Source organism: Triturus cristatus, chromosome 5_2 (genome assembly GCF_964204655.1).
Source record: "Triturus cristatus chromosome 5_2, aTriCri1.1, whole genome shotgun sequence".
Taxonomy (NCBI): Eukaryota; Metazoa; Chordata; class Amphibia; order Caudata; family Salamandridae; genus Triturus; species Triturus cristatus.
This window is the reverse complement of record NC_140588.1, coordinates 791,103,009-791,130,589: the sequence shown is the minus strand read 5'-3', so window position 1 is coordinate 791,130,589 and position 27,581 is coordinate 791,103,009. Positions and strand designations below refer to the sequence as shown.

At 47.2% G+C, this 27,581-nt stretch overlaps 1 protein-coding gene across 2 annotated transcripts in view; it reads right to left on the bottom strand.

Annotated features, from left to right (window-relative positions):
• HPRT1 (hypoxanthine phosphoribosyltransferase 1) overlaps positions 1 to 27,581 on the bottom strand; it is a 796,282-nt gene that overhangs the window by 605,299 nt on the left and 163,402 nt on the right. For both annotated transcript variants that reach the window (XM_085607912.1, XM_085607911.1), the window contains exon 3: positions 23,996 to 24,179. In XM_085607912.1, the coding sequence (XP_085464038.1) occupies positions 23,996 to 24,179 (184 nt within the window). The remainder of the gene's footprint in view (positions 1 to 23,995; positions 24,180 to 27,581) is intronic.

Below are 27,581 nucleotides of genomic sequence, written 5' to 3'. Positions count from 1 at the left end.
AGCTATCCTAGTGGTAGCATGGACAAGCACAGTCTTAGGCTAAACTCTGTATGGCATGTGAAGCCAGCTATTATACCATATGTAATCCCTTGAATACCAAATGAAAGGACACCACAACAGATATATATAAAAATAGAATGTATTTATTCTAGTCAAACCCTCAGCACTCTTTGAGATTCGAGGTAAGTACAACACAGTCTTATTTAAGCATACATTAAGTCACACAGGTAAGTAATACAGTTAGGCACTAGGGGCCACGCAAACCATATACTAAGTGGTATAAGAACCACTGTCACGAACACAGGATAGGCGTAGGCCATCGCTGGGGCTACACTATACTACCAAAGGTTAGGAAGTGGGAGGCCCACGGGATTCAGGTGCCGAGTGGAAACACTCACGCGTAATGCGTAAAAGTCGATAGAAATAGTAGTTATTAGAAATTAACAGTTTTAGGACACTTCTGGAATAGCTAGGAGTTCGAGACTCGGAAACTAGACCCTAGGATAGTCAATACCCTTGTGAGCACCGGAGTACTCAAGTTACCTAGCCCACGGGCTGCGGGTGCATAGGTGTGAACTTGCGTCGGGTTTCGTCGTTGACTCCTATGGATGCCTGAAGGAAAGTTGCTGACAGGCAGTCAGTGAAGAGTGTCCGGTGGATCCCAAGGATGGAATCAAGAAGGAAGGATACCTGCAAGCAGAAGGGACAGAGTCTAGGTCACCAGCCAGGAGCCGGGAAGGAACCAGGAAGGAACCAGGCGATGTCGTGCAGATGCAGGTGAAGCTTGTCGCAGCAGCCACGGGTACCAGGAGGCGTCGAGGACGACCAGGACCAGGAGGCGAGCTGTCCCACGAAGGCTCTTGCTGTCGGCGGCGTCGATGTCGAGTTAGGACCCAACAAGCCTTGGCAAGCGGAACCCACGCAGAATGGAGGACTTGCTTCTGGTGCAGACCAGGAAGGTCTGGGGTGCTTCTCTTTCACAGAGGAGTGGGTGCTAGTCTGGAGGAGCCGGACCAGCAAGGTGAAATCAAAGGTTCGTCGTCGCAGAGGTTACTAGCCAACGGGCCAGCAACCGGACAACACGTCGAGCAACTCGGGTGCAGAAGGGCCCCACGCAGAACACGTGAAGTGTGGGGAGCTGATCTTCTTTGCAGATGGTGCTCGGGATGGGGGCTTCTCAATTCCCCAAGCACAGCCTCGAGGAAGCCTCAGAAGTTGCACTAGTCAGTTACTAGCCACTTTTCCCAAGTCGCCGGTCCCACGTCCCTCGTCGCCTCCACGGGTCTCAGCTTTGCTGTAGATGTGGATCTGGTTCAGAGGTGTCTGGAACTCTCGGCGCTGGTCAGTCTCTGCAGTCGTCCCTCGTAGGATCAGCCGCAAAGCAAGCAGCGGTCGCTGGATGGTGCCTGGTTGCCTAGGGTGGTCACTCCTTGGCCACAAGGGAGATTCTTCAGTCTTCTTCCTGAGGTCGAATGTCGAAGGTCCAGAGTTTCTGTTCAAGTTGCAGATTCAGGATAATCTAATTTTGCAGGGCTCAGCTACCTACTGATATACTGGGCTAGTGGGCTGGGCTACCTGCAAGGTCCCTCCTATGGGTGGGACCAGGAAGGGGAGTGGTTACACCCCCTTTCCTTTGTCCAGTTTCGCGCTGGGGCTGGAGTGCCCCAGCACCGGTTTGAACTGGACTATGCATGGGACACCTTGTGTGCCCCAGGCAGTGTCTCATTCCTTTCAGCCCTCCCTGCCCCAATACACTAAAGTCTGTCTGGGGAGGTGCTAGCACCTCCCCAAGCAGGAAACCTATTGTCCAGGCCTCCCTGGCTGGGAGGGCTCCAGCTGCAGGAGGTCAGACTTGTGTCTGTGGCAGCAGCATCCATTTTGTGATGCTGAGGCTTTGGTCAGAGTTAAACAGCAAAGTAGGATTTTAACATGTCTCTCCCTCTAGAAGGGAGGAATAATATCCTCATTACCAGAAATGGTATGGGGGTATTATTCCAAAGTGTTAGACACCTTACACGACATGTTTTGATAAAGCCAAACCATAGTTACCATAACCGTTTAAGATTATAAGGTACTTTAAGAGTATATGGTAGGCTATATCATAGAACAGCTATAAGGACATGGTTCCGAAAGCTGCAGACAGGCTCAGCTCATGCTAGAGCACCATCTCACATGTTACCAAGCACTCTGCCTCCAGGATTGTTAAGGCCTGCCATAGGAGTGGCTGATAGGAACACATGTGTCTATTTTAAGGGTAGATATAGGTATACTATATCTAAGCAAGGGGTGATTACACGACCTTGCCCCAGCTGAGTGATCAGCCAGTTGTGTCCGATTGGAAGGCCAGGCCAGGGGTGGCATAATACATGCTGCAGCCCCTGAGAGGCCTAGGGTACACCTATACCCTGGGTACCTAGGGTACACTGTACAGGGTCCAATAAGGTGACCCTTACTAATTGGGTATGTACCTAGGGTACATGGAGTCCATTTTAAAGAGAGAGCAGACAGCCCGAGACCCTGATTGGCAGGATCTCAGGACAACCAAGTCGAAAAACCAGCTAGACACTAGGCAAAAAGTTGGGGGTAACCATAGTCAGATATCCACCTTCCTACACGCTACTTTTTAAGTCTCGCTCTCGAGACCTATTGTCGCCGAGATGCCTCTCAAGGGAGACAGACTGGGGAATGCGCAGTGTTGTGGTTGTGGCGATTGCTGTCTGTGAACGCGCTGCACATGAACAGCATTTGCGCATTGAGTGCTCCTCTCCGGAAGACCTGCCGAGTTAATTATAGGTCTGCAGCGTGGGGCGCCTGTCGGCATGACCTTTTCGCTTAGTTGCTTGGTCACTCTGCCCATAGACCGTGGAAATTCAACAGGTGTATTATCCTACGGATTTAGCACATCCTACAAAAATTCAAGAATTTTCCATTACCACTCAATTCTAAATTATGTCCATAGCCTAGATGTTTGTTTGGCCAAAGGCCACGCCGAGATGCCTCTCAAGGGAGACAGACCGAGGCACGCGCAGCAATTGGGGTCGGGGTCTGTGGAAGCGCTTCTGAGACGCGCTTGCGCAGACGCGCACACACACAGACACACGCGCGCACGCACACCCCGCCGCTGCCGACCCCCCTCACCGCATCCGCGGCTGCCTAACACGCGCGCACACACACCTCGTACTGACTTGCTTCGGAAGGGAGACAGGAGATGGGCACGTGCAGGGCTGACTGGAGGTTGTGAACGCGCACGTACAGACACGTGATGTGCACATCTCCTGTCCCCCTTCCGTCCTCACAAGCCTCATGCAATTTTTTTTTTTAATGCGCACGCACGCTCCAAGCTCGGCGCGCTTTACACGTACAGCATGCCCCACTTACCGGCTCCTGTACATTGGCACTGCAGATCTGGACGATGCAGTTAAAACCCCGGGACGGGGAGCGCTGCGGGTCCAAGTGCCCGTACATGGCGGCAGTAGTGTCTTTCTCGCTGCTGTGAAGGCTTCCCAGGTGCTACCTCCTTCGATCCAATACAGTGATCTGACTTGCCCCGGTACTGCTATCAAGCCCTCTCCACTGCTCCTAGTGTTAGGTTCGCTATAGTCGGGTCTCTGAACCTGCCCCGACTGTCAGCTGTGTACTCAAACACCCATACCACACATGCGCCATGCGCAGAGCAAGGCACGCCTTACGGCGGGCGCACTTGATCCTTACGTGCTACGTCACAAGGGCTTGTTGTCAATTGTGATGAGTAACAAACACCCATACCACACATGCACCATGCTCAGAGCAAGGCACGCCTTACGGCGGGCGCACTTGATCCTTACGTGCTACGTCACAAGGGCTTGTTGTCAATTGTGATGAGTAACCTGGGAGATGGAGTGGCCTTGCACATTTACAAGGCCTGGAGCTGCTGTCAGACGGTGACATGGGCAGAGACCCTCATGCAGCCTCCCTGCCAGGGTCCCACGGTCTGTTAGGAGCCGGGTCAGCAGGGAGCGTTTAACCGCAGTGAACACAAAGTGGAAAGACCGCCTCGGTTTAAGATTATACAAGCTCTGCTGTCCCTGACTGACTTCAGACCATCAAACAACAAAGGTTTACATCTAGCAGCAACGGTTGGAGTACAGTCCACTGCCCCCCAACCCCGTCACTCTCCTCCCAACCCGGCTGGGCCTCCTCCACGGCCCTGGCATCTAACTAGCGCTCAGCCCTGCTCTAAGCGCTACATAAAAGATTTGGGGTGAAAGGAGTCGGGGGGTTGGTGGCGGGGGGGTTGTTATATTATTCAAAGTAAAGAAAGCCTATTCTTTACATATCTTCTTTTGGGGAGTCGACACCTGCTGTGTAATCCCCCAATGCCCCCACCTCCCTACCCCCCACAATACACACGCACCGGCCCGTCACAAAAGTGAGTGGTTTCAGCCCCCTGCCAGGGTGTACAGTAGCCCTGCTTGCGTCTCCTCGCGGGGGGCTCTCACTGCTCCCCCTCTTCTTCCTGAGTGACTCATTAGGGTCCGGAATGTGACAGCTCCTTTGTGCGTCTCTGATAGCAGAGGAGTAATCGCCAAACCGGAATGTGGTTGCACACTTAGACAATAGGTAGGCTGTTCCGTAACGAAATGGCCACCACATGACAGTGGAAGGATGAAAGGCTGTAACAGCCCTGCCAACATTAGGACCCGTGCCCTGTATTGTACGAAGCTCCTAGGCGACTTATGTCATGCTAAGATAAAGGCCAGTGGGAAGGAATCTAGGACCCTGCACGTGCGAATCACCATACTACTTTTCAATACCCACGGGCATTTTATTAATACTCGAAACTCCCACGGGCCACGAAACACTCTTTCCAAATTGCCTAGGCGCTTTACCAACGGTGCTGCAGAGCTACGCTCGCATAAAAGACAGAGCACTCGTTTTATGGACCTCCGAAGGATGAAAGGCAAATTAGACCTCAGTGGGATTTGGACCTGAAACAGCGCAGATGTTGACAGCCACAGTGGTATCTCTAGAAGTGATTTCTAGGGGCTTGGGGACAGGGGAAGGAGATGCAACTGGCCACAAATATAATTGGTGGAGCCATCTATAATGGGCAATCGTGAAGGGTGTTTGTGCACGTTTGTGTGTGTGTGTACACACATCTGTACTCACGCACATACAAAGTTATAGTAATCGCATTCACAAAACACTGTCCGTTACAGACTCATGTATTTCCTTAGTCACTGATTTACAGTGAGAGGTACTTGGACAACATGGGAAAGAACAGATTTAAATTGTTTTTCACCATCACTGATGCTAACACACCGAGTGCCAGCTGAAGTGCACAGCCTTTCAAAGCAACATTTGCATTCTGTAGCTTGTGCTCCAGTGAAAATTTATATGACTGTCGCCTACTCAGGCTGACGAAACGACACTGGAAGCAACTGGAGCACACACGGAGAGTGAGCCAAAATCTGCAGACAAAGATGTTAAAATCCACACTAAGATGCGACCAGCAGCAAATCCGGAAGACCAAGCGCACAGCCCCCCAAGGCCGCATCAATGGCAGCACCAGCAAAAACAAGCTTTTGCAATGCAATAAGGTCTCGCAGTTACCAGAGTTTAAGCTAATGGCATTATAAATGGAAATGCCTTTTATTTATGTTTTAAAAACAAAAATAAAAGGCATTGCTATTTGCAATGTCAATAGCTCAAACTCGCATAAATGCGAGACCTATTGCATTGCAAATGCTTGTTACTTCAGCCTCCATTAACTACTGACAACGTTCACGTAGTCCTTAGTTGAATTCATACTAGACATTTGCACTCAATTTTTTTCAGTCAGAGCTCACTTTTTTCTTTAGTTCCTCGTAGATACAGCTACTGACCTGTATGGCCATCGCGCACCCGAATTTCTGATTTTCCCGTCACCTATGTTATAACCTAACATCACGGTATGTTACTTCACCCACATTGGAACGTCTTCCATTAAAATATTTAACTAATATTGAGCACTAGCTTACGTCACCATGACCTGCACATGAATTAATGTACAGATCAAAGGAGAGGTCTCCTCACAGTATTTCACTTTATTAAATTACAGCATAGTTCCCCGATGAAGGGTATAGCACCCGACATGCATTGGAACATTGAAGGGACAGTTGTATAACCATTGAACTACCAAGATGAATTGCCTGTTTCTGGGTTAAAAAATCTTTAGAAAGAATTCGGATTTATTGTCTCTATTTACCAACTCGTGTTACCATGGAAATAAAAAAGAAATAAAAAGTTTGAACTACTGAAGTAACCCGCGACAGAGCTCAGTGCCCAGGGGGGAGCATCCTATCATAGGATACGCAGTTACAATAACAGGGTAATTAAGTTTGCAAACTGCGGAACTCAGTTACCCCTTCCCCCCTTGCAACTGAAAGGTTGTTTCTCAAGTGCCACTCTGCTGCTCGCTCTTCCCTAAATCAAACCCAATAATTTCGATTTCAAGTTAAAGCAAAATCCAAGGCACACATAATAGTAATCAAACAGTGTTTAAGTTATTGCAGGAACTACAGCACAGTAGCAACCATGTCGAAAAAAAGGTCTTCTGATGAGTTGGCTATTGTTCAGTCTTTCTTTTTCATAGAGCCAACGAACAAAGGGAAACCAGCCGACACGTGTTTCGTCGCGTGTGGAAAATAATTCCGCGACTTCCTCAGGGCTGTATACAGAGGATAATAGTCTTGGTCGTCGCTCAGCCGTTGATAATTCCAACCCGGCTGGGCTAAAACACTCTAGCAGATTTGGCTGACTCTAGGGATACCACTGGGCCGGTGAAATTGATCATCCGGCACGCTAATGTAAAGTCCTGGAGTAATGGACAAGATTTGACTGTAACCGGGGTATTGGTAGTACTCCACGTTGTAGGCGCCGTGACGGAGACTCTGTACATTACGGGGATCTTTGGTAACGTAAAAAGATCCGAGGCGTGTATGCCAAGACACCTCACGGCCGATCACTGTGTTCCGGGTTGTGGACACAGTTAAATCTTGTCCATTACTCCAGGACTTTACATTAGCGTGCCAGATGATCAATTTCACCGGCCCAGTGGTATCCCTAGAGTCAGCCAAATCTGCTTGATGTTCATCTGAAGAATTTTTTTTCGAAATTGCTGCTACTGTGCTGTAGTTCCTGTATTAACTTACATACTGTTTGATTACTATTATGTGTGCCTAGGATTTTGCTTTAATTTGTAATTGAGGGATTTTCCCCACACAGAAATTGAGGTGTTATAGGGCTTATGCCCTCACCTGGCTGCACCATACTTATACTTTTTCTCATCCAAACACTAGCGTTAATTAGCAGAGCCCCTATTTCTCCCTGGCCACTAAAAACCCTTCATTAGAGAGTTCCCAATATCGAATTCAAGGTTTTAGATATAAATATTGGAAATTTTATAGGAAAGTTGGCAGTGTAATACAGGAAATGGGGCGATACGTCCATTTTAGAAAGGTCAGAAACTGCTATTTTGCCTAGTATGGATATGACTGCAGGCATATCATGAAAACCCACAGACTAAAGATACTTGAGGGCTGTGTTTGTTGATTTACAGCATGAGCCAAAATGTCCGCTGACATGGCTGTTCAATGCCAAGCAACAGGGCATGGCATCACAATCTGGGTAAATCTTCAGAGTGCTTGGGACATCCAGCACTGTGGGTACATTTTCCTACCAGCTGTATGTGAGGGGCACACGAACAGACTGCAAAATCCCTCCGACAGATCATTCAGTAAAGTAGGAGGCAGACACACATCTGATACCTCAGTCCCTGAGCCTCATATTAACAGAAAATGTTCAAGATATTGTAAAGATGCCCACTCTAAGCTACCTAAAGCTAGAAACTATCAGACGCATCAAGTCCCTTGCCATAACACCAAACATCTTGACAGGAGATCCTCTAGAACAATACCAAGACCCCCCTTTACTTAACTCATCTTCACAAAGCAAACCAGTCTTTTAGTTCAGAAGAAACTGTCTACCTGCTTGCAAACTACCAACACACACCAGATAAGAAATCTGATCACACGCTCAACAAATTTCCAATCATGGCCAATGAGTACCCTGGGGAAGCCTCTCCCATGAACCTAAGAAATCCCTGTTTGGAAGAGACTCCCTAGTAGCAGGCGTCCAACCAATTAGCACTTTTTTTTCCTGACCATGCTGCTCATGACTAAAAAACATTGACAAAGCTAACAGCTCTCTAGTAGGTGCGGTCTATTGGCTTTGCCAATGCTTGTTTTATACTTTGATTGCATGCATGTTCATTGCATGTGTCCGTGGGCTAGTCATGTTGCTTTTAAGTCACAACCACACTGTTCACGTTAATGTTGAAGGGATACACCTTTAGACATGGAGGAAGGACGACGAGAAAACTGTTTTAGCACAGGACTGGTCCTGGGATGGCAGAATTGCGATTAAGAAATAATATGCAACGGCTAACATACCTCACAAAATGTGTTGGTGCTACTCAAAATTACTTGACAGAGCCACCATTTACTGGCATGTGATCCATGCTTGTCTTGTAGGTGAGATGGTTCTCATCTGTGGTGCTCCAATTTCTAGAACTACGGAGGTGGTGAGGCAGTTGAGGCATCGTTCCATAAGGTCAGCCATGCTCATTTAACTGAGTTGAGTCTGTGCAAGGATGGTCTTAAAAAATTCCAGCATGCAATATGCCGGTGGTTATAAAAGTCAATGCTGAATGATGGGATTTTGAGGCTGTTTTATTGTAAGGAGTGTGGAATTGATTTGTTGTGTTATAAAATGGCCACTACACTGCTCTTCTGGTTATGGTAGGTGGCATAAACAATAGAAGGGAGGGAGAGATTGGTGCTTAGTTGCACGTTTAAAAAAAAAAAAGCATGATGCAGAAAGCACTTACAGCAACATTACTTTGTCATGGCAGGTTGGGATGGGATGGGTGCAGCATGGACAATTCTATGAGGGTGGAATGGGGTAAGCAACAGGGAGGGTTGGGTGTGGGCAAGCAACAACATGAACAGCACAAGGAAGCTGGAAAGGGGCAAGCAGCAACACTGCAGCAGAAGGGGGGTAAGCAACAACAAGGACAGCAGGACAGGGCAAGCAAAAACACTGTCCGAGGAGAGCAGGAGGGGCAAGCAAGAAAGGGGCCCATAGCAAGAAGGAGAGAAATAAGGATAAAAGCATGGGGAGGTGCACGAGAGGGAAACCACTTGCAAACACAGGCAATATCATGGAGTGCTTCATCAAAACAAAAACTAGCTCCCAAAAAGCAAGCAGTGGAAGGACAAAAGTACTGGCTTCAAGGGAGGGTCAAACAGAAGAATAGGACATGAAGGCTGCACATGCTGACCAAAGAGAAGCAAGCAAATTAGAGTGATGAGGAAGCCAACAAATGAACGGGTCCAACGCTCACAAAATGTCTTGCAAGTGACAGTGCATTTGCATCTCAAGCGAGACATAAAAAGCATGTTTTTGTAACCCAGATTTAAGAAAGAGTTTTGAAATAGTCAAAGCAGCATCAAACATCAGTGTCAATAAGAAAGAAGTGTGGGAAACTTACTTGTGTCTTTAATTTCAAGATCAAAACATCAAAGCATCTCTTTCTGTATAAACTATGAACCCTGACTCACAACTGTGAAAAATCCACTAACATCTGGTATAGTTGTATGGACATATCACACTAAACTACGAAAAACTTTCTCCCAACTTCAAACCATCTAGTCACTTTCTAGACTCACAATTTTCTAACTTAGCAAAAGCAATGTGTAACTTCCTACTTGCACACTGGTTTGACATTATAAACATCACTCTACAAGAAGGCATGCTTCCAGATTGCCTAAATATAGAACAAGTTTCTACTGTTCTATAAAAATGCGTGACGATTCAAATAATAAAATTCAAAATCCTGGAGAGCTGTGTCAACATTCAACTAAAACAATTTGTAAAAGACAATACATTGCAAACCTACTAACTTGCGTGTTTTAAGGGTGGTCATCAACTCTTCTCTAAGCTTTTCCCATACTGAGTAAGGTTGGACATTTACTCCAGACAATGGCAGATGTAAAACTTCTTCCAGGGTTGGGAAATAAGTGGTTGGAGAGAAAGTGAACTTGCAACTTGAACTTTTGCATGCGCAAATCTGCACATGTATTTTTGCTCATGCTAAAGTACAAGTTACTTACCATCGGTAAAGATGTATCTGGTAGAGACGATTCTACCCGCATATTCCTTAACATAGAATTATCCCCAGGCGTGAGACTGGACCCAGGAAACTTTCTTGCTCAGCATCTCTGCGCGCTGGGGGGTGGTGCCTCGCGTCTCCGCCCCCGACGTCCTCCGCGGGTCACATAAGCCCCAGCTTGGCGCGCTGATGTCAGTTTGCTTCGGAGAACTTTTCCGCGCCACAACGCAGAGCCATCACAACAAAACTGAGGAGAGTATGGGAACAGTGTGTGAAAAAAAACAGAGAAACAAAAAAGAGACAAAAGGTGAGGAACAGCACCAGGCGGCACCGAGTCGCCAGGAGGCTACAACAGAAAAGCCAAATCAGGAAGAGAGCAGACCAACACTGAGGAACAACTGTGCAAGCTAGGTGGTAGCACCAGGCAGCACAAAAGTACCAGAAGACCACATCAGTACAGCCACAGTAGGGAAAGCGCAAAGCACCCCTCCGTGGAACCACTGTGCCAGTTAAGGCAAGAGCCAGGCTGGAGGCACAAGCAGTGGAAAGCGCTGTGAGAGAGACTGCAACCATAGACTACATAGCAAAGAGCCACAAGCCCGAAACAGAGGAGCAACAGCAAGTCACCCCCAGACTACACAGTCAAGGAGGGCCAGAGCCTCTGAAGGAGCAGGAGGCCATGAGCAGGCAAAAGAGCCCCCAGCTTAGAAGACCGCAAGGGGATCAGAAATTGTAACAACAAGGGAAAAGAGCAAAGCAGGCCTCTACACTGGAGAGAACACAGCTGGAGGGAAGCCCGACAGGCAGAAAACGAAAAGGACCCCCACAGAAGACAGCCACCCAGAGGGAGGCAAGCGCAGAAAACCAAGCTGAGGGTCCTCGCAGAACGGGGAGAAAGGCTGGGTCGTGAAGGAATCTGCGGCTAGAATCGTCTCTACCAGATACATAGTTACTGAAGGTAAGTAACTTGTACATCTGATAGAGACTACTAGCCGCAGATTCCTTAACGTAGAATAGACGCCCTAACCATACCCAGAAGGGAGGAGGGCCTGCGAGAGAGCCTCCCCACCAGGAGAGACCAGGGCCCCAGTAAGGGACATGGCACAGGAACAAGAAGGAAAAGGCCAGTATATCCTAAGCCCAAGCAAGAGAAAGAGAACACCCAACACCGTGAGGGGCAGACAGCGCCCCAAAAGCCTCAAGGAACACAAGGGCCACCTCGAACCCAGTGAGAAGAGGTAGAACTAAGGGCAGGGCCCACCATAAGTAACACAGGCATAGAGACAGAAAAGAGCTGAATACACCTTGGCCGCAAGCAGCGGGCAAGGCCAGAACTGCGCCACCGCCAACAGCACAGGCGGAAGAAATGCACCGTTGCACGAGGCCCCAGCGGAACCAGAGGCAGGGGCGCAAGGAAACACATCAAGATCACAACGGTGGAGTAGAACAAGCAGGCCTGCACGGACATGCGCCACCAGCAACAGGCAACACCACGAACAGCGCACCCCGGACAAGGCAGACGCCAGCCGAAGGCAGAGGCCAGGGAGGGCCAGGACACACCCCAAGGGAGGTGCCGGACCAAAAACACACACACACACTGACCCACGAAGAAGTGGAGGAAACGGCAGAAAAGAAAAAGACGGAGGACGGGCCCAAGCCTGCCACCTAGAACACAGAGGCCAAGGAAAGCCAAACCCTCTGGAGCATCAGACCGAGGACCAAGCCAAAACACAGGACAAAAGTGTGGAACCGCTACAACCAGACGCCGCAGACAGCAGGCCAGACCGGCCGAGTGACGTAGTAACAAGGAAAAGGATGGATCTAGCACAAGCTGCTCCAAGACAATTGGTAAGAAGATCTCACCTGCGACATACCGTGACGCCACAGAGAGCAAGGAACCCGAAAGGGTGACCACACCTCCCCAGCACATGACAGAGCTATGTAATAGCTACAAGTACCCCACATAGGGTAGGTAACGTCCCAAGAACCATGACAACACCTCTTAGGAAAAAATTCCGCAGCAGAGGACAAAACAAAGACCTGCAGAAAAAACCCGCAGACGGCTTACCAAGCAGCCAATAAGGAAGACACAGAAGGCCTAATCTCAGGGCCTACCGGGCTTACCAACAGCCAAAACCACAAAGTAACAAAGGGCCGGACCAGCAGCCAACAGCACCAAGGGCCCAACAAAAGGACCCCCAAGGGCACAGCAACCATACAGAACACACTACCCGTTACAAGGCCCCAGGAAAAACAATGGGAGAACACCTCCCAAAACACAGACCGATAGTCAGGTGACTAGGGGGGAGGGGGGGGGAGAAGGGGGAGAAGCCCCGCAAGAAACCTCTGGATGGCAGAACCCGCAGGGGCGTGGAACAACAGAGCGCCATCAAAGGGTAGGTCAACCAGCCGTTCTCTAACGTTCTCCGGGAAAACACTATCCCGTAGCCAGGCATGGCGACGAAGGGCCACCAAAGTAGCCATGGTACGACCAAGCACCTCCGAAACGTCCAGGGTCGAGCTAAGAATAAACACCGCCAGCTCCCGGCCATCCAACACATGGTGCCGCAGATCAACGCAGGCACCCTCCTGAGAAGCAGAAGACATAAGAGACTCCGCCGAATCCCATAAACAAGAAGTGGCCCTGGCCAACACACAAAGAGTGTTAAGGGCCCGCAAAGCAGCACTGGAGGAGGCAAAGATGTTGCGCCCCCAGGAATCTAACCACCGGGCCTCCCGTGACGGGGGAGACAACACCGATGGCAAGGAGGGAAAGGCAGTCTGTGAAAGAGGGCCCCTGGTAGAAGGGTGGAGGGAAAGACAGACAGGATCATGCGGAGCAGGACGGTGGCGGTGCAGAAGAGGCTGGGGCACCGGGTCCCCCGTGGCAGGATGCCCCCAGGCCCCCAAAAGAGAATTGTGGAGCGCAGCCTAGAAGGGAAGCAGCAGCTCCCGCCCACCAGAGCCCTGATGGAGAACCTCCAGCAGATGATCCGTGGGGAAATGGGCAGCTGGATCGCCCATGCGCAAGATTCCTGCAGCCGTGGAAACAGCCAGAGCGAAGGCAGCACTCTCCTCCGTAGGGCCCCGCGGCGGGGAAAGCAGTTCCTCCGTGGGCGAATGCTGCAAGCTAAGGCGGCCGTCCCCCAGCCCAACCGGAGGAAGGAAAGGTCAAGCTCGAAAAGGGGGAGGGTGGACCGATGAATGGGGAACCTGAGGCGCCTCCGGCGAAGACTGCGGGCGCGGTGCCGGTGAAGAGCTGTCCTTAGAGGACGCTGGGGAAAAAGCCACGACCCGTCTCCGGAGTAGATGAAACCAACAACCGCCGAACCTCTGGAGAAGAGGGGGCGTCCGAAGACGAATCAACGACCAGACGTCGGCCCGGCGCTGTAGAGTCCGCCACTGGCATCAGGTCAACGCCGACTGACACCGAAGGGGACGCCGGAACAACCTCCGCAACAACGCGCAGCGCAGGAGACCGAGGCGGGGTCGGAGCCGGGGCATCTAAGGAACGGCGCCGAAAATGTGTTGACTCTACCTCCGACAAGGCAGCCGCCTGCGTGGAGGGACGAGAGGGGCCCGGGGTCACGCCCTGGCTCCTAGCCGGCCCCTGAGGCGCCACCAGGGCCAGCAGCCACCGGCGCCTGAACGGCGTCACCTCGGCCTAGGACGCCACCTGCCCAGACGACCGAGGGGGACTCGAGGACACGCCTGAGCCCCGGCAACCTCCCGCCACACCGCAAGGACCCCCGTTGGGGTTTGCGGCGAGGTAGAGTCGCCGTGGTCCGAAGGAGGGAACCCCGAAGGGCCGCACCCCGACGGCCCAACATCCGCCGAACCTGGATCCGATCCAGTCGGCACCTGAGCCACCAGCGACGCCACAGAAGTCCCCACACGCAGCAAGGGATCCGCAGACATCCCAGAAGGGGAAGAAGGATGAGCCAAAGAGGCCTGCAAGGCCGCTACATAGGCCTCTATCTGGGCTCTGGTCGCCCCGCGCCGGAAACGACAGATAGGGTGGCGACGCGTGGGGCCGCACCACCTGCGAAGAACCCACGCCCCCAACAGGCCGGGGACCGGGCCTCGGGCACAAACTGCGACACTTACCAACAGGTGAGCGACGCCCTTGCGGCCTGGGAGAATGACGATGTCGGAGACGGAAGCAGCGGCTCTTGAAGCCGTCCACGGGGGGGGGGGGGGAAGGACGTGGCAACGTCGACCTGGACATTCGTGCCAAAAGGAGTTTCATCCGGCGCTCCCGCCGGCACTTCGGCTTCATTTGCTGACACACCTCACAGTCTGTGGAGTCGTGGTGCTCCCCCAAACACCACATGCAGATGGGGTGAGGATCCGTCACCGACATCTGGCGCGTGCAAGACGAGCACGACTTGAAGCCGAAAGGCATTCGCACATTGTTCCCAAAAAAACGCTCAAAAGCGGAAAAAGAAGGCCTGAAACAGGCCAGGAACACGATCCGGATCCTCGTTACACGCGGAAAAGAAGAAAACTGACGTCAGTTCGGCGGGGTGGGGCTTATGTGGCCTCGCTGACGTCACGCCCTGGGAGGACGTCGGGGCGGAGTCGCGAGACACCGCCCCCCGGCGCGCAGAGATGCTGAGCAAGAAAGTTTTCCGGGTCCAGTCTCATGCCTGGGGATAATTCTACGTTAAGGAATCTGCGGCTAGTAGTCTCTATCAGATATGCAGTCCACAAATATTTCGAGGAGTACAATTTCTTGGCCTACTTCCATAAGCCCTTATGAACTCATGAAAGTCGTATATCTGCACTTTACACAAGGACATATACCATGGGAGCACTTTGAGACCTTCTTGAATAATTGGACCCCTAATTAGGTCTTGTGTTAACCATGATCTAATGTGTTTATTAAAATTCTGTGTCTCTCTCGGTCTATCGGCAGGCTTCACTGTGAGCGACAGCCTTCTGCTGTTTCACAAGGAGCATATCGGCACACAAAATAGTTCTGTTCAGTGCCAGCAACTACTGTGGCAATGTTTGCTTTTTGAGACAGAAAACAATTTTTGCTTTTGCCAATATGTGTTATAATGGTGACGGCCCAGGATCTCCCACACCAATAACATGCCAAAATAAGTCGCGCACTGACAAAACCAACAAGCATTTGCAATGCAATAGGTCTCGCATTTATACGAGTTTGAGCTATTGGCATTGTAAATGACAATGCCTTTTATTTATGTTTTATAAACCCACACATAAATAAAAGGCATTGCCATTTACAGTGCCAATAGCTCAAACTCTTAACAACTGCGAGACCTATTGCATTGCAAATGCTTGTTATGGTGAGTTCATGTTTACTATGCGAGCAAAATAGTGAGTAAAGCATTCTGCACTTGCATTTTTACATGTAAATGTTTGTGTAAGCAAAATGTAAAACGAAAGCTAGCAAAGGCATTGAATTAGACGTTGTTTTAGAAAAAAAGAAAGGATAAAAAAAAAGGAATCTGCTGTGAAAGGAAACAGCATTCCTACAATAAACTGAAAGTTAGCCTCCTAATTAAGATAGTTATCAGTGTTGCCGTGGCACCCTTTCAGCTGAATGTGTTTGCATAGCGTGAAACAAATGGTGCACTTATGTATTTCATTGTGTCACGGATGGTTCACTACAGATGGTTCATTAACCCACTCTCTGACCTAGCAGCATCTTAAACCCAGATGCATCTTTCCAACACATGGGAGCCCCCTACACACTGAAATGTCGCCCCTCACTCAATTCAACTATTGCCTGGGCTCAATCTTGTGTTGGCGACAGCTTTTATGGTTGTAATGGCTTTCCATTGGTGTGAATGCTGTAGGTCTGGAGAGGGTAGAACCCCCTACAGGTATCCTCTGCCCTTCTCCTATGCCTGACACGGGTACAAAGCGTTTGACTAGCTGTGACATCTGACAAGTGCTCCAAGCGCAGTAGGGTGCCTATAGCTGGTCTGCTACACGTGGAAGGTGCTGAGTGAATCGTATTGTAGCAGCTTTCACTAGCTTGAATTTGACACAGAAATATGAGGTGCTTCTTACATGAGCACAAGAGAGCAAACAGTGGTTACTTAGCTGGAAAAATGTTTTCTAGCCTGTTTCACCTCATAGACCAGTAGGAAAAGTGCCAGATTAAACCCTGTGGAGCCCCCTAGACAGTCGAAATTTTGCCCCCACCCCTCAAGCTCAAGAAAGATTGATTGTAATTTTCTTTCAAGATCACATCAATATTATATTGATCTTTTGTTGCGGTCCCCTAAAAGGAGTGGGGCCCATAGGCCAGTGCCTACTTTGCCTATCTGGTAATCCAGAACTGAGTAGGAATGAATGCAGCTATGGTCAAACCACTGCCGTCATGTAAAAACACCTATAAAGACATTTATGTAGAGAATTAACACACAAAAAAAGTCATGTCAACGATCTGTACGTTGAACTATAACACCAGGGAGAATTTTAGCCGAAAGGTTGTGGTCATAGGCAATTTCTACTTTACACTAGTGTTGTTCCCCATGTGGTGTGGTAATTGCCCACCTCATAATAATGGTATCCATGTAAGGCTATTACACTACTCGCCGCTCGTATGAAGAAACAAATGGCTTCTTTCTATGGTGTGTCCTTGTTCCACGCTTTCAGCTGAAGGTTTAGAAATTAGAAAACTGGAAGTTAAGTGCCACCCCCAAAGCCTTCCGATTGGCCGATATAATCTCAGCATTCCAAGAAGGTGATAATTCTGCCTGTTCTAAGAAAGAACAGCTCGTTCTCCAACTAAACACCACCTCTCTGCAAATGTGCAAACATAAAAAATAGAGACTCGCAGTTTCCACTGATGTAACTGGACCCACAACAGTGCTGTGTGTGCACGAGACCGCGCGATACGACTCTAAGCCTCGCGACAGTATGTCATCCGCTCTGTCCAGGCCTTGGGAGCAGAAAGCTTTGCGTGAGACGAGCCCCGATCATAACAGCACCATCACCCGAAACTGAGCATCAGGCCAGCCGCATTCCTGTCGGATTACCCGCTTTTTGTGTATACTTTGCCTACTAAATTGGAACGTGCTTCAAGTTTCATTTCTTTTGTGTGCACAATGGCACCTACGTGAAACAATAGTGATGAAATGACAGCTGCAGAGCAGTGTGGGCGGTGGGGTGACATGCCACGTTTTAAAATGGAACAAGAATGCAAAGCAGGAGTACAGCGGGTTTGGAGTGAAGGAGGTAGATAATTAAAGGAGAAAATAAAGGCGAAGCAATGAGAAGCTAGAGGGTGGAGAGAGGTAGGGGAATACTGAGGGGAGAAGAAACGGACAGGATTAAAGTGTGGAGAGAAGGTTGGCAGGAGAGAGTGAGGATGAAAGATAAGGAGAGAACAAGCTTTGGCAACGCGGCCGCGAAAGTGAAAGTGATCGCAATCGCGATTACGATCGCATGCAACGGAGGGCGCGCGTGCACGTTCACGTGCACTGTAGCTTTAGGCCACGGCAGCACTTTGAAAAAGCCTGTTTACAAAATGTCTCGGCCAGATCAGCGCAAGCGCTGGATCAGGCGAGACCTAAAAAGCTGACCACTAATTTCAGACCTATGGATTTGCCAATGCTCTTTTATTTTTATGTTTCCTATAATCTTATTGAAACTGGTTACACTTATTTTCCATTATGAATATGCTTTGGAATACTAGCATACACTAACATTTTACTAAATGATGCTGCAAAGAAATGGCACCTAAACGTTTACAGTACTTTAGCTAAACGTTTTTTTATCCTACTTGCATTTTTTGGTGAACATTTTATTTTGAAAGCAAAGAAACATCCATTTGGCTCTCAAGCTTCTGCAAATATCATAGTGCATTCTGGGAGCATTATATAGAACAGCCTCATATTGCTAAACTTTGAAAAGGGTTGTACACATTTTATACTGGAACCAGTCAGTAGTGCAGTCGGTGCTAACAACATTTACTTAGAGCGCTCACCCGAATAACAAAGGCTTTGCATTAATGAACCATAAATACAAGTCTGAAGAGCATTAACACATCTTGGAGACACCTAGGCGGGATGCTCTGAGGTGTGATAAATGCCTGTGAATATTTTTTATATGTATTAACCATGTGCTCCTGATGTGTACTTAAAGTAGATGCTTATTACCAGCCTATATGCCCTTGCACAGTACACTGCAATTTGCCCACAAGCCTGTTTTACTACAAATTTCGTAGCTGCTCTTCTGCTTTGTACGGCTAAATTGTGCAAAATTCTCTTCCTCCAAGGGGGTCCTTACAAAGTTATAATAGCACCACCATTATACACTTCCTTTGTGGTCGGAGGAAGCCAGTGAAAGTCCTTAGCAGCCTATACAATTCTAAGAGCTGAGGAGCAAGGATATTTGGAACGCAGACTATAACTCTGTCAGCAAGTCAAGACCTCCTGAGATCTTGCCAGGTTTTTGATATAGCAAATGTATGTTCCTCCACTGTAATTGGAGATTCTAATTCTTCAGCCTGTGTTGGTGACAGTTATGTCAAATTATCCAATGGATACATTACTCGCGTTTGGGTTGGGATTCGCTAGGACTGAAGGTATATAATGTTCTACAGTTTTGTGATAATGTGCTCCTTATTTCCACCTGAGAATACACAAAATTACCTCCTAGGTCCCTTCGTGTTATTACTGGATTATGAGAAGCTTCTTCCTTCATTAACTATGTCAGCAGACGACCCTCCATGTCGTCCTTGTTGTGCCGTGTTGCCATATTTTCCGAGGAGTTAAACAGCCCAAGTCGATTTAACACCTCCAAGTATAATGGAAAGGTCTGCTGCAGAACAGTCTAATCTTAATACTATTTTACAGTACCTTTCCTCCATCACACCAGTGTTAATCTAACAATCATTTTAAGTAGGAATGATCTCAATTTCTACATCTGCAACTCGTTTACTGTTACTGTTTTTGGGTCGAGCCTAGAGCCAGCACGCATGCGCTGTTCTGCGAGACTTATTGTAGAGGAGTAGGTGAATAGAAGCTCTGCCCATATTTGCCACTGGCTTGTGTCATTGTCTGTCCTAAATGCTGGCTTCTGATTAGTGGATAGGCTGGTTAGTCTCTTCTTAGTACCGCCTCCTCTTCATTTGTCACCTCCCATGGCGACTGGCCCCTTTACTTCAGTTGTTACATGGTAAGTGTTTGAGCACTATTTTCTTTAATGAGGTTCTCCTACTACAGGCACGACGTGCTTTGGTGCTTTCCTTACTCCTCCCTCCTTCCCGTTGTACATGCCTTCTCGGCAAATCCACCCTCCTGTTGTCCGCACCTTCTCCCAGAGTTATCCACACCATCTCCCCCCGCCCACCCTCCCATTGTACGCGCCTTCTCCCAAGTTGTCCGTGCTTCTCGCTCCCGCCCTCCCGTTGTCTGTGCCTTCTCCCCTGCCCTTGAACCCTCCCATTGTCCATGCCTTCTCGCCCCCCTGTTGTCCGCGCCTTCTATCCCACACACGCCCTCCCGTTGTCCGTGCATTCTAGCGCCCGCCCTCCCGTTGACTGTGTCTTCTCCCCGGCCCTTCCTCCCTCCCGTTGTCCATGCCTTCTCCAATCCAGCCCGCCCTCCCTCCCTTGTGATGCCTACCATTTGCAATGTAATAGGTCTTGCGTAAATGTGAGACCAATTGCATTGCAAATGCTTTTTTAACATCTGCATATTTCAGTTAGACTAAGGGGCTTATTTATAAGCCACTTGCACCGCCATTGCTTCATTTTTTCTCCATTTGCTCCATATTTACATGGATACAGATGTGTCACTTTTTTAAGGGTTCTGGAGGTTTTTCACTTGCGTTGGAATAGGATGCCCAAAGTTAGATTTTTGTTTAATGAAAGGTAGGCTTTCTGTCAAATACCTACAGTAAAACTGCGGCAGTGGTATTAACAACTTTCTTTTTTTCTTGTTTCGGGCAACTGCGCTGCCAATGCGTCACAATCCCTAGGCCTGATAAACCCAGGCGTAGGGATGATGCATTGGTGTACCCAAGGGACCACACCAGCGGCAGTGACTTAACAGTAATACGCTATCAAGTCACAATGTAAGTGCGCTACAGAAGGAATGTGCACGCAATCTCACAATTCGTGACATTACGGGTTGATGTCGCACATACAAGTGGGACTATGCCCACTTGTATGCCTCACAACCAGGAGCAACATGTTTGAGCGCATGGTGACTGGTCCCCATTCAAAAGGCGATGCACCAGTGAAAACTGATATCTTGCCTCTGTATTGCGATGCATTGCTGGAGTTCCGTTTGTTTTCCCACCAACTCCAGCAATGCACCAAAAAACCCTACATCATGGTGTGCCGTTGTGTAAATATGGCACATCTATGGTGGTGCAAGGGTTTCTGCTGCAGGTTAAAGTAAAATGGCGCATCACTGCTTTAACACAGCGATGAGTCAGTTTCTTGTAAATGAGGCCTTCATTTTTTGTTGAACTACTAATTTGTTCAGGTATGCACTCTGAAACAATATTGGTGCAACAGAATATAGAGGACAAAATATCAACAACAAAAAATAGACCGGTAAGTAAGTCCGGATTTTCTGTACCCAAGTTCACATATACGTAGCTACGCGATATTCAACATATATGTATATGGAGTTAGGAATAAAGAATTTATACTTCCTTATATGCACTTATCTTCCGATATTTTGTCCCTCAATATTCTGCCCCCTATATTCTTGAACCACAATGTTGGTGGCGATTTTCAGTACTACAACCATTTGATTGGAATTTTAATTATTTAGACCACTGATCTATTAGCTCTAACTTCAGATTCATAATCAACAAAAGAAAAAGCGCAAATACGTCTCATCACTTAGACTAGATGACCTGAGCACTGTAACTCACAAGGGTGCAATTATGCTGCACATCTTCCTTCATCGCTCTATCGTCGAGTGGCAAACATGTGACCAAACAAAGGATATTGTTTCCCCGACACCAAAAGTACCTAAAGGGCGTACTTTAGAGTATATAGCTTGTCTAAGTAAAAGGTTGCCCACATAAATCTAAATTGCACAGGGATGAGATCTGGGTTTTGTGAAAAGGATAGCAATATCTGGCTTGGCCGACTGAAAAGGTTTGTTGCTATCCGTCAGGGGGGAAATGATGGCGGGACGGCAGAATCATGGAGTTGAGGTGGCACACAATGCTGGGACAGTCTGCTACAACAGGGACAGCTGGACAGTACCAGCTCTCATGCAGGATGATTCATCGGTCTCTCCGGAAGCTGGAACTGGGAGTGAAAGTGTCAGCACAGGTGTTGGCCGTTTCAGACAGACACACACTGGAGTGGAACAGGGCTGAAGTTGAAAGGCAATAATGTATCTCTACGGATCACATATCAGATTGACAGTGCCAACACATAAGCTGGTAAAATGATAGAGGTAAACTCTAGGTAGATTTACTTCGATTCTTGGCCACAGACTGTAATTAGACTGGCTTCAACGAAGATAAAGCTAGTGCAACTACGCAAACTAACAGTGGGGAATGAAAGCTGTGTAGTGCATGAAATGATGGAGGGGACTGGTGGTAGGCACACCCATAATGTTTTCTTGATAAGTTCTGTGCTACCTCATTCCAAAGTTAACTGAGCCCATAATACCGGTTCTTAGTCTGAAACAATATGAGGGTTAAGTTAGAAATATGTGACGTGTGCACTGTATTCTTCTAAATTGCTAATTTACTGTGTGTCCTCAATACATGATTTTGCAGAACAAATAGGAGAAATAAATTGAACAAAACAGGAGAGATCAAAAAGCAGAAACCTAAAAAATTGGTTACCAAAAATAGTAGAATATACAAAAAATAGAAAATATTCAAAGGAAATGTAAGTGTTGAGGATAGGGTCATGGAATTAAAGGTAACGTTTTGGTTATATTCAGGGGTTAAAGGTAGTCAAAAGTCTCCTGTGAGATTTAGACTAAAGGTCAGTGCTGGGGTAAAAGAAAATGAGGATGGGGCAAGGGAATGGGTTGTATTAATTGGGTTAGAATACTGGACGGTATTAGCGAAGATATAATGGAAGGGGTTATGGTTTGAATTGAAGTAAAGGTTAGTATTAGGATTTGGGTAAGAGTTAGATTTTGGGTAAGGGATGGTTATGTTAGCATTGAGGATGGGTTAGGGTTACGTTAGGCTTAGGGATGAGTAACAATAATGGAAGGTTTAAGTAACAGTGTAAGGAACTGTGTGGGAGAAAGATGGAACAAGAGGGCTATGGGGGTACCACCAAATAAAAAAGGGCGATGCAATATGATGTAAAGGAATAGAGGTTAATGTTAGGATTAGGATGGGGCGATATGTGGAAACAACAAATTAACAGCGTTGGTGGTAAGAAAAATATCCTGAGAACAAAACACCACTATCAGACCAACAACAATATATGCCGAGATATAGAAATAAATTGAGCATGGGGGAAGATTTCCCTGTATATAAAATATCAAAATAAATTATATAAGATAATATAAGGAATTAGGGGTTACATTAAAAATGGGGATGGCAAATAAGGGGAAATGTCCTCCTGTGAGTAAAGATTACAAAAAAATTATAACAAAGTTGGTAAGGCTCCTGCTACTTCATTTTCTTTGCATGCTCCACAAGATCGTCAAATGGCTACTACTGAACACCAGACACACCGTAATGCAAGCCCTCATCACTAGCAGATTAGACTACGGCAATGCACTCAATGTTGGGACCTTCAACCATCCCCTACACTGCCTCCAGACTATCCAGAACGCCACAGGGATACTTAACCTTGACCTCCTATGAAGCACCCACATCTCACCACACCCGAGAGCTCCACTGGCTCCCAATCCACAAACACACCTAATTAAAACTATTCGAACACACATACAAAGCAATGCACAACCCTGGACCCACATTCCTAACCAACCGCCAACAATTTCACCAACCCACCAGACACCTGCGCTCAGCCACACTTGCGTGCGCACACACACACCCCCCGCATCCACAACAACATTATGCTTCATTGCACCCAAGACCTAGACCCAACACATCAGGGCTACAAGACGATGGAGATCTGACTCTTCAACTAATTTCTGCAGGCTGGACACCCTTTAACTCAGTCCCATGATTACACGCCATGCTCCAGCACCTGGATACCCTCACAGGTGATTAGGTGTGACACACAAAACTACACAACATAAAGCAACACTGCTGTTTACAAACTGAAAAACTAGAGCTAAATATTGCATTACATCAATACAATTATTACACCAAATGACAACAATTGACAGATTGACAAGAGTGAATTGTAAAAATAACGTTTTGGACAAACATGGCAAAATTAACTGGGCTGGGTAACAAGAAGATTATACGCAGGAAGATATTTCACTTTTCGACATCGGGGACAAACATGGCAGATTATTACTGACATAATACTCGTATTAATTATCAACAGAGCAAAGTTTGTTCTGACATTTTTTATGCTCCTCCCATAGCAGGTTTAAACAGTTTGTGACTATTTATTCCTCAATCTACATCTGTGCCATTATCCAAGCATGGACGCAGAGCTTGCAGTACAATGCTTGCTAGTTCTTGATGCACTATGCTGCCACGTAATAGGCCTACCTAACTAGAAAGCACTTTAGCTTAAGTACTCAGCAAAGCTTTGAAACAAGCAATTCATTTTAGGGGTGATCTGCATCATAAATAGCAAATCTTACATAATTCTTTAAACATCTTAGATTGCTATAACTGCTGGGAAGCTGCTAAATATTAAAGAGGCATGAACAGGGCAGGCATGATCATACTTACACAGTAACTCTTCAATCTAATAAAGTCTACAGTCATGGGAATAGATCGATCACTGTTCCTGTTTAGTGCTTTGATGTAATCCAGCAGGTCAGCAAAGAACTTGTAGCCACCCTTGAGTACACACAGAGCCACAATATGATGACCTCCCATGTCCTTCATGATATCCCGAGCCAGCCTTTCGGTCCTGTAAAAAACAAAGCATGGCCAACATTTCAAATCAAACTGGACCCTCGCCATGTAAAGAAGAGGCTACAACTAAACATAGTTCGCCATAAGAGTTTGAATAATGATAGAAGATGGTACATGATCTTAGGATATAGCAGCCTTCATATTAAATGTCCAGAAAAAATAAAAAGCAATAGCCATATGTTCGCAATATTGTACTCTTAGTCCTACATTCTCCATTCCTCTCGGAGATTGGTCCCAACGGTCCTCAGTCTTAATTCTGAATCCTACATCTATATCATGAAAAAACCACCCTCATCGACTGAAAATGGATACAGTTGTTCATATACCAATGAGAGGTCCTCAACAGCAAGGGTAAATGATAAATCGTGCATCATATATTGAAATGTTAAATATAAACAAAACTTTTTTTTTTTTAAATGAAAAAGTTTGAGGTTCACGTCTGCACCCCCTTGAAGAAAGCTGCATTGTACTTTCTCTGCCTTTAAAACTCTATATTTTGAACAAAAAAGGGGTACCCCTGAAAATGAGAATACATAGCCTAAATCAGGGAGAAAGTAACAATTGAGTGAAAGACATTTAGGAAACAAATTATTAAATGGACCTTAAAGGAATTTTTCCCTGCAACAATATGTATGACAGATGCGATTGCTATACAAAAATATTTTTATTATTTATTTGATAATATACTTTTTTTTTCCTTTTTTCATTTTTTCAGGATTTAATGCTAAATTTCGTTGTTCACATACAAGATTTAAATACAGTACATCTAATTTCTTTCCATTAGTATGATCCTATGTTAACCTATTCCAATTCACACTTTCATTCCACATTCATGCACTATAGATCTGATAATGTCTACAAGTGCAAAATTTATATAACATATGCTGGATTGAAATATAAAACAGTACTCGTCTGTTTACTGCATATATATCAATGAGAGCTAGAATTGTACATGATTTACGTTATCATCTAATATGGAATTTTTATAAACAAAGTGCTAAGGATAGGTTTTCAAAAGTGGATATGAGATGTCTGTTTTAATCAGAAAATACAATCAATGTCATCATGGCTGAGTTGATCGTGTCCTCCGCACGTTTCGGCTTGGAGCCTTCATCAGGAAGCTATGTTTGATGTGAATCCTAAAGATATACACATAAATGTATCTGAATTACAAATTACGGGACCTACTTTCTTATAAGTGATGTATATTATCAAATAAATAATAATAATACAAATATTTAGGGGCACTAGGCAGGGCTGTCCCCTCTCCTCCTTGCTATTCGCCCTGGCGATGGAGCCCTTAGCTTCCCTAATGCGGTCCGAGGATTGTATTCAGGGCTGGGATTGGCCGAATACCGAAGCGGACAAGATTGCGCTGTATGCGGATGAAGTCCTGGTCTTCCTGGCCAAACCAGCCTCCTCGGGGCCATATTGTCTCCAGATCATGCATTCTTTCGAACAGGCCTCAGGTCTGCAACTGAACCCTGGAAAATCAGTTTTGGTCCCCCTGCATCTCTCTAGGGACTGCTACGATTGGCAATCCACCATACCGCTCCGGCGACAATCCTTTAAATATTTGGGGATATGGATTACCCTTCTTCCCGAATTGGGCTGGTCCCTCAATGTAACCCCATTGGTTAAGAAGGTCAAGGAGGATCTCCATAAATGGAAGACATTACCCCTGAACCCCCTGGGGAGGGTTGCCCTGTTTAAAATGATGATCCTCCCCAGATTTCTTTATGTCCTTCAAAATGCTCCCTTTTGCTTTCCCAGGACTTGGTTCCGAGAACTGGACGGTCTAACTACTAAGTTTCTTTGGAGCGGAGGGAGGGCGCGCTTCGCTCTGTCTACATGCGGGATTTCCTCCTTCGACGGGAGTATGGGGATGACACATTTATATCTCTATTTCCTGGCTGCACGTCTCCTGGTGGTCCATGACTGGTTCAATAGGGGCTGGTCTGATCCGGCTTATAGGCTTGAGCTGAGTGAGCTGGGAATACCTAAAATCCAGGCTATGATGTACGGGGGGCATTCCATCCAGACTGCCTTATGTGACACGCTCCTTGTTATTGGCCTGGCAGGCCTCGTTGCGTCAAACCGTCTGGACGCGCAAGCTGACCCAATGTACACCCCTCTGGCATGGGACCTGGCTCTGGGAGGTTAGTGGGCTGCAGGGTTTTAAATCATGGGACCTCATTGGCATCTCACAACTAGGGGACATGTGGGCTAAAGGCCTTATAATTTCCTTCCAAGAGCTCCAAACCCACTACTCCTTGCACTCGTCCCAATTCTAGAAGTACCTGCAGATGCGGCATGCCCTGCAAACGCATATCGTGGACGACACGAGGCTCCCCGATTATAGCCCCACCGAGTCACAGACACGGATGGGAGACTTAGGCAAGGGGGGTATCTCCCGCATACATCGCTCCTTCGTTAACAACACCCCCACCTCCTTAGACAAGTTGAGACCAATGGGTGGGCCCTCTTGACGAGGTGGAATGGCGTGACGCCCTAATGGCCCCCAGGACAGTCACCGCCTCAGCCGAACTTAAGCTCTACTACTTGCAAGCTGCGTACCTCACTCCCCTGCGCCTTCATTGAGCGGGCCTGCGCCCGGATGCGTCATGCGCGAGATGCAACCGCGTCCCGGCTGACTTCTTCCATGTGGTTTGGTCTTGTCCCCGCCTGGAGCAATTTTGGGGTGCTATTGAGGAGGAGCTTATGGAGGTACTGGGATGGAGGGTTCCTCACGATCCGCGTCACTCCTTATTGGGGATCACGGATAGGCTGGATGGGTCCAGTAATGAAAAATTATTTTTTAATACAGCTATGGTCGTGGCCAAGCGAGACATAGCGGCGGCCTGGAAAAGTCCTGACCCGCCTGACCTTGGAAGTGGCGCAGAGGGGTGGACTGGTGCGCGACCCAGGAGAAAGTCCTTTTCATGGCAAAAGGGTGCGGCAAAAAAATACCGAAGGTTGTGGGGGAAGTGGTTGGGTACTGTGGAGGGTATTAATTGAGTTGATTCCATACTTACCTGTATTTAGATGCGTTGTTTACATTAAGGTCATTGATTTAATAGCCATCGTGCATTTGCTGATTTGTTTCATGTGGTAGAAAACAATAAAATTTGAGTATCAAAAAAAAAAATATATTTTTGTATAGCAATCGCATCTGTCATACATATTGTTGCAGGGAAAAATTCCTTAAAGGTACACTTAATAATTTGTTTCCTAAATGTCTTTAAAACTCTATATGGCAGGTCTTGCATCAATATTATGGTGTCAATCTGTTTATTAAGTTTTAGAATCAAAAAGTAAACAGGGCATAAAAAAATAAAATAGACTCCCAAATGATCCAAGATTCAACCACTTCTCTACATGTGCTGGTAGAGTATAC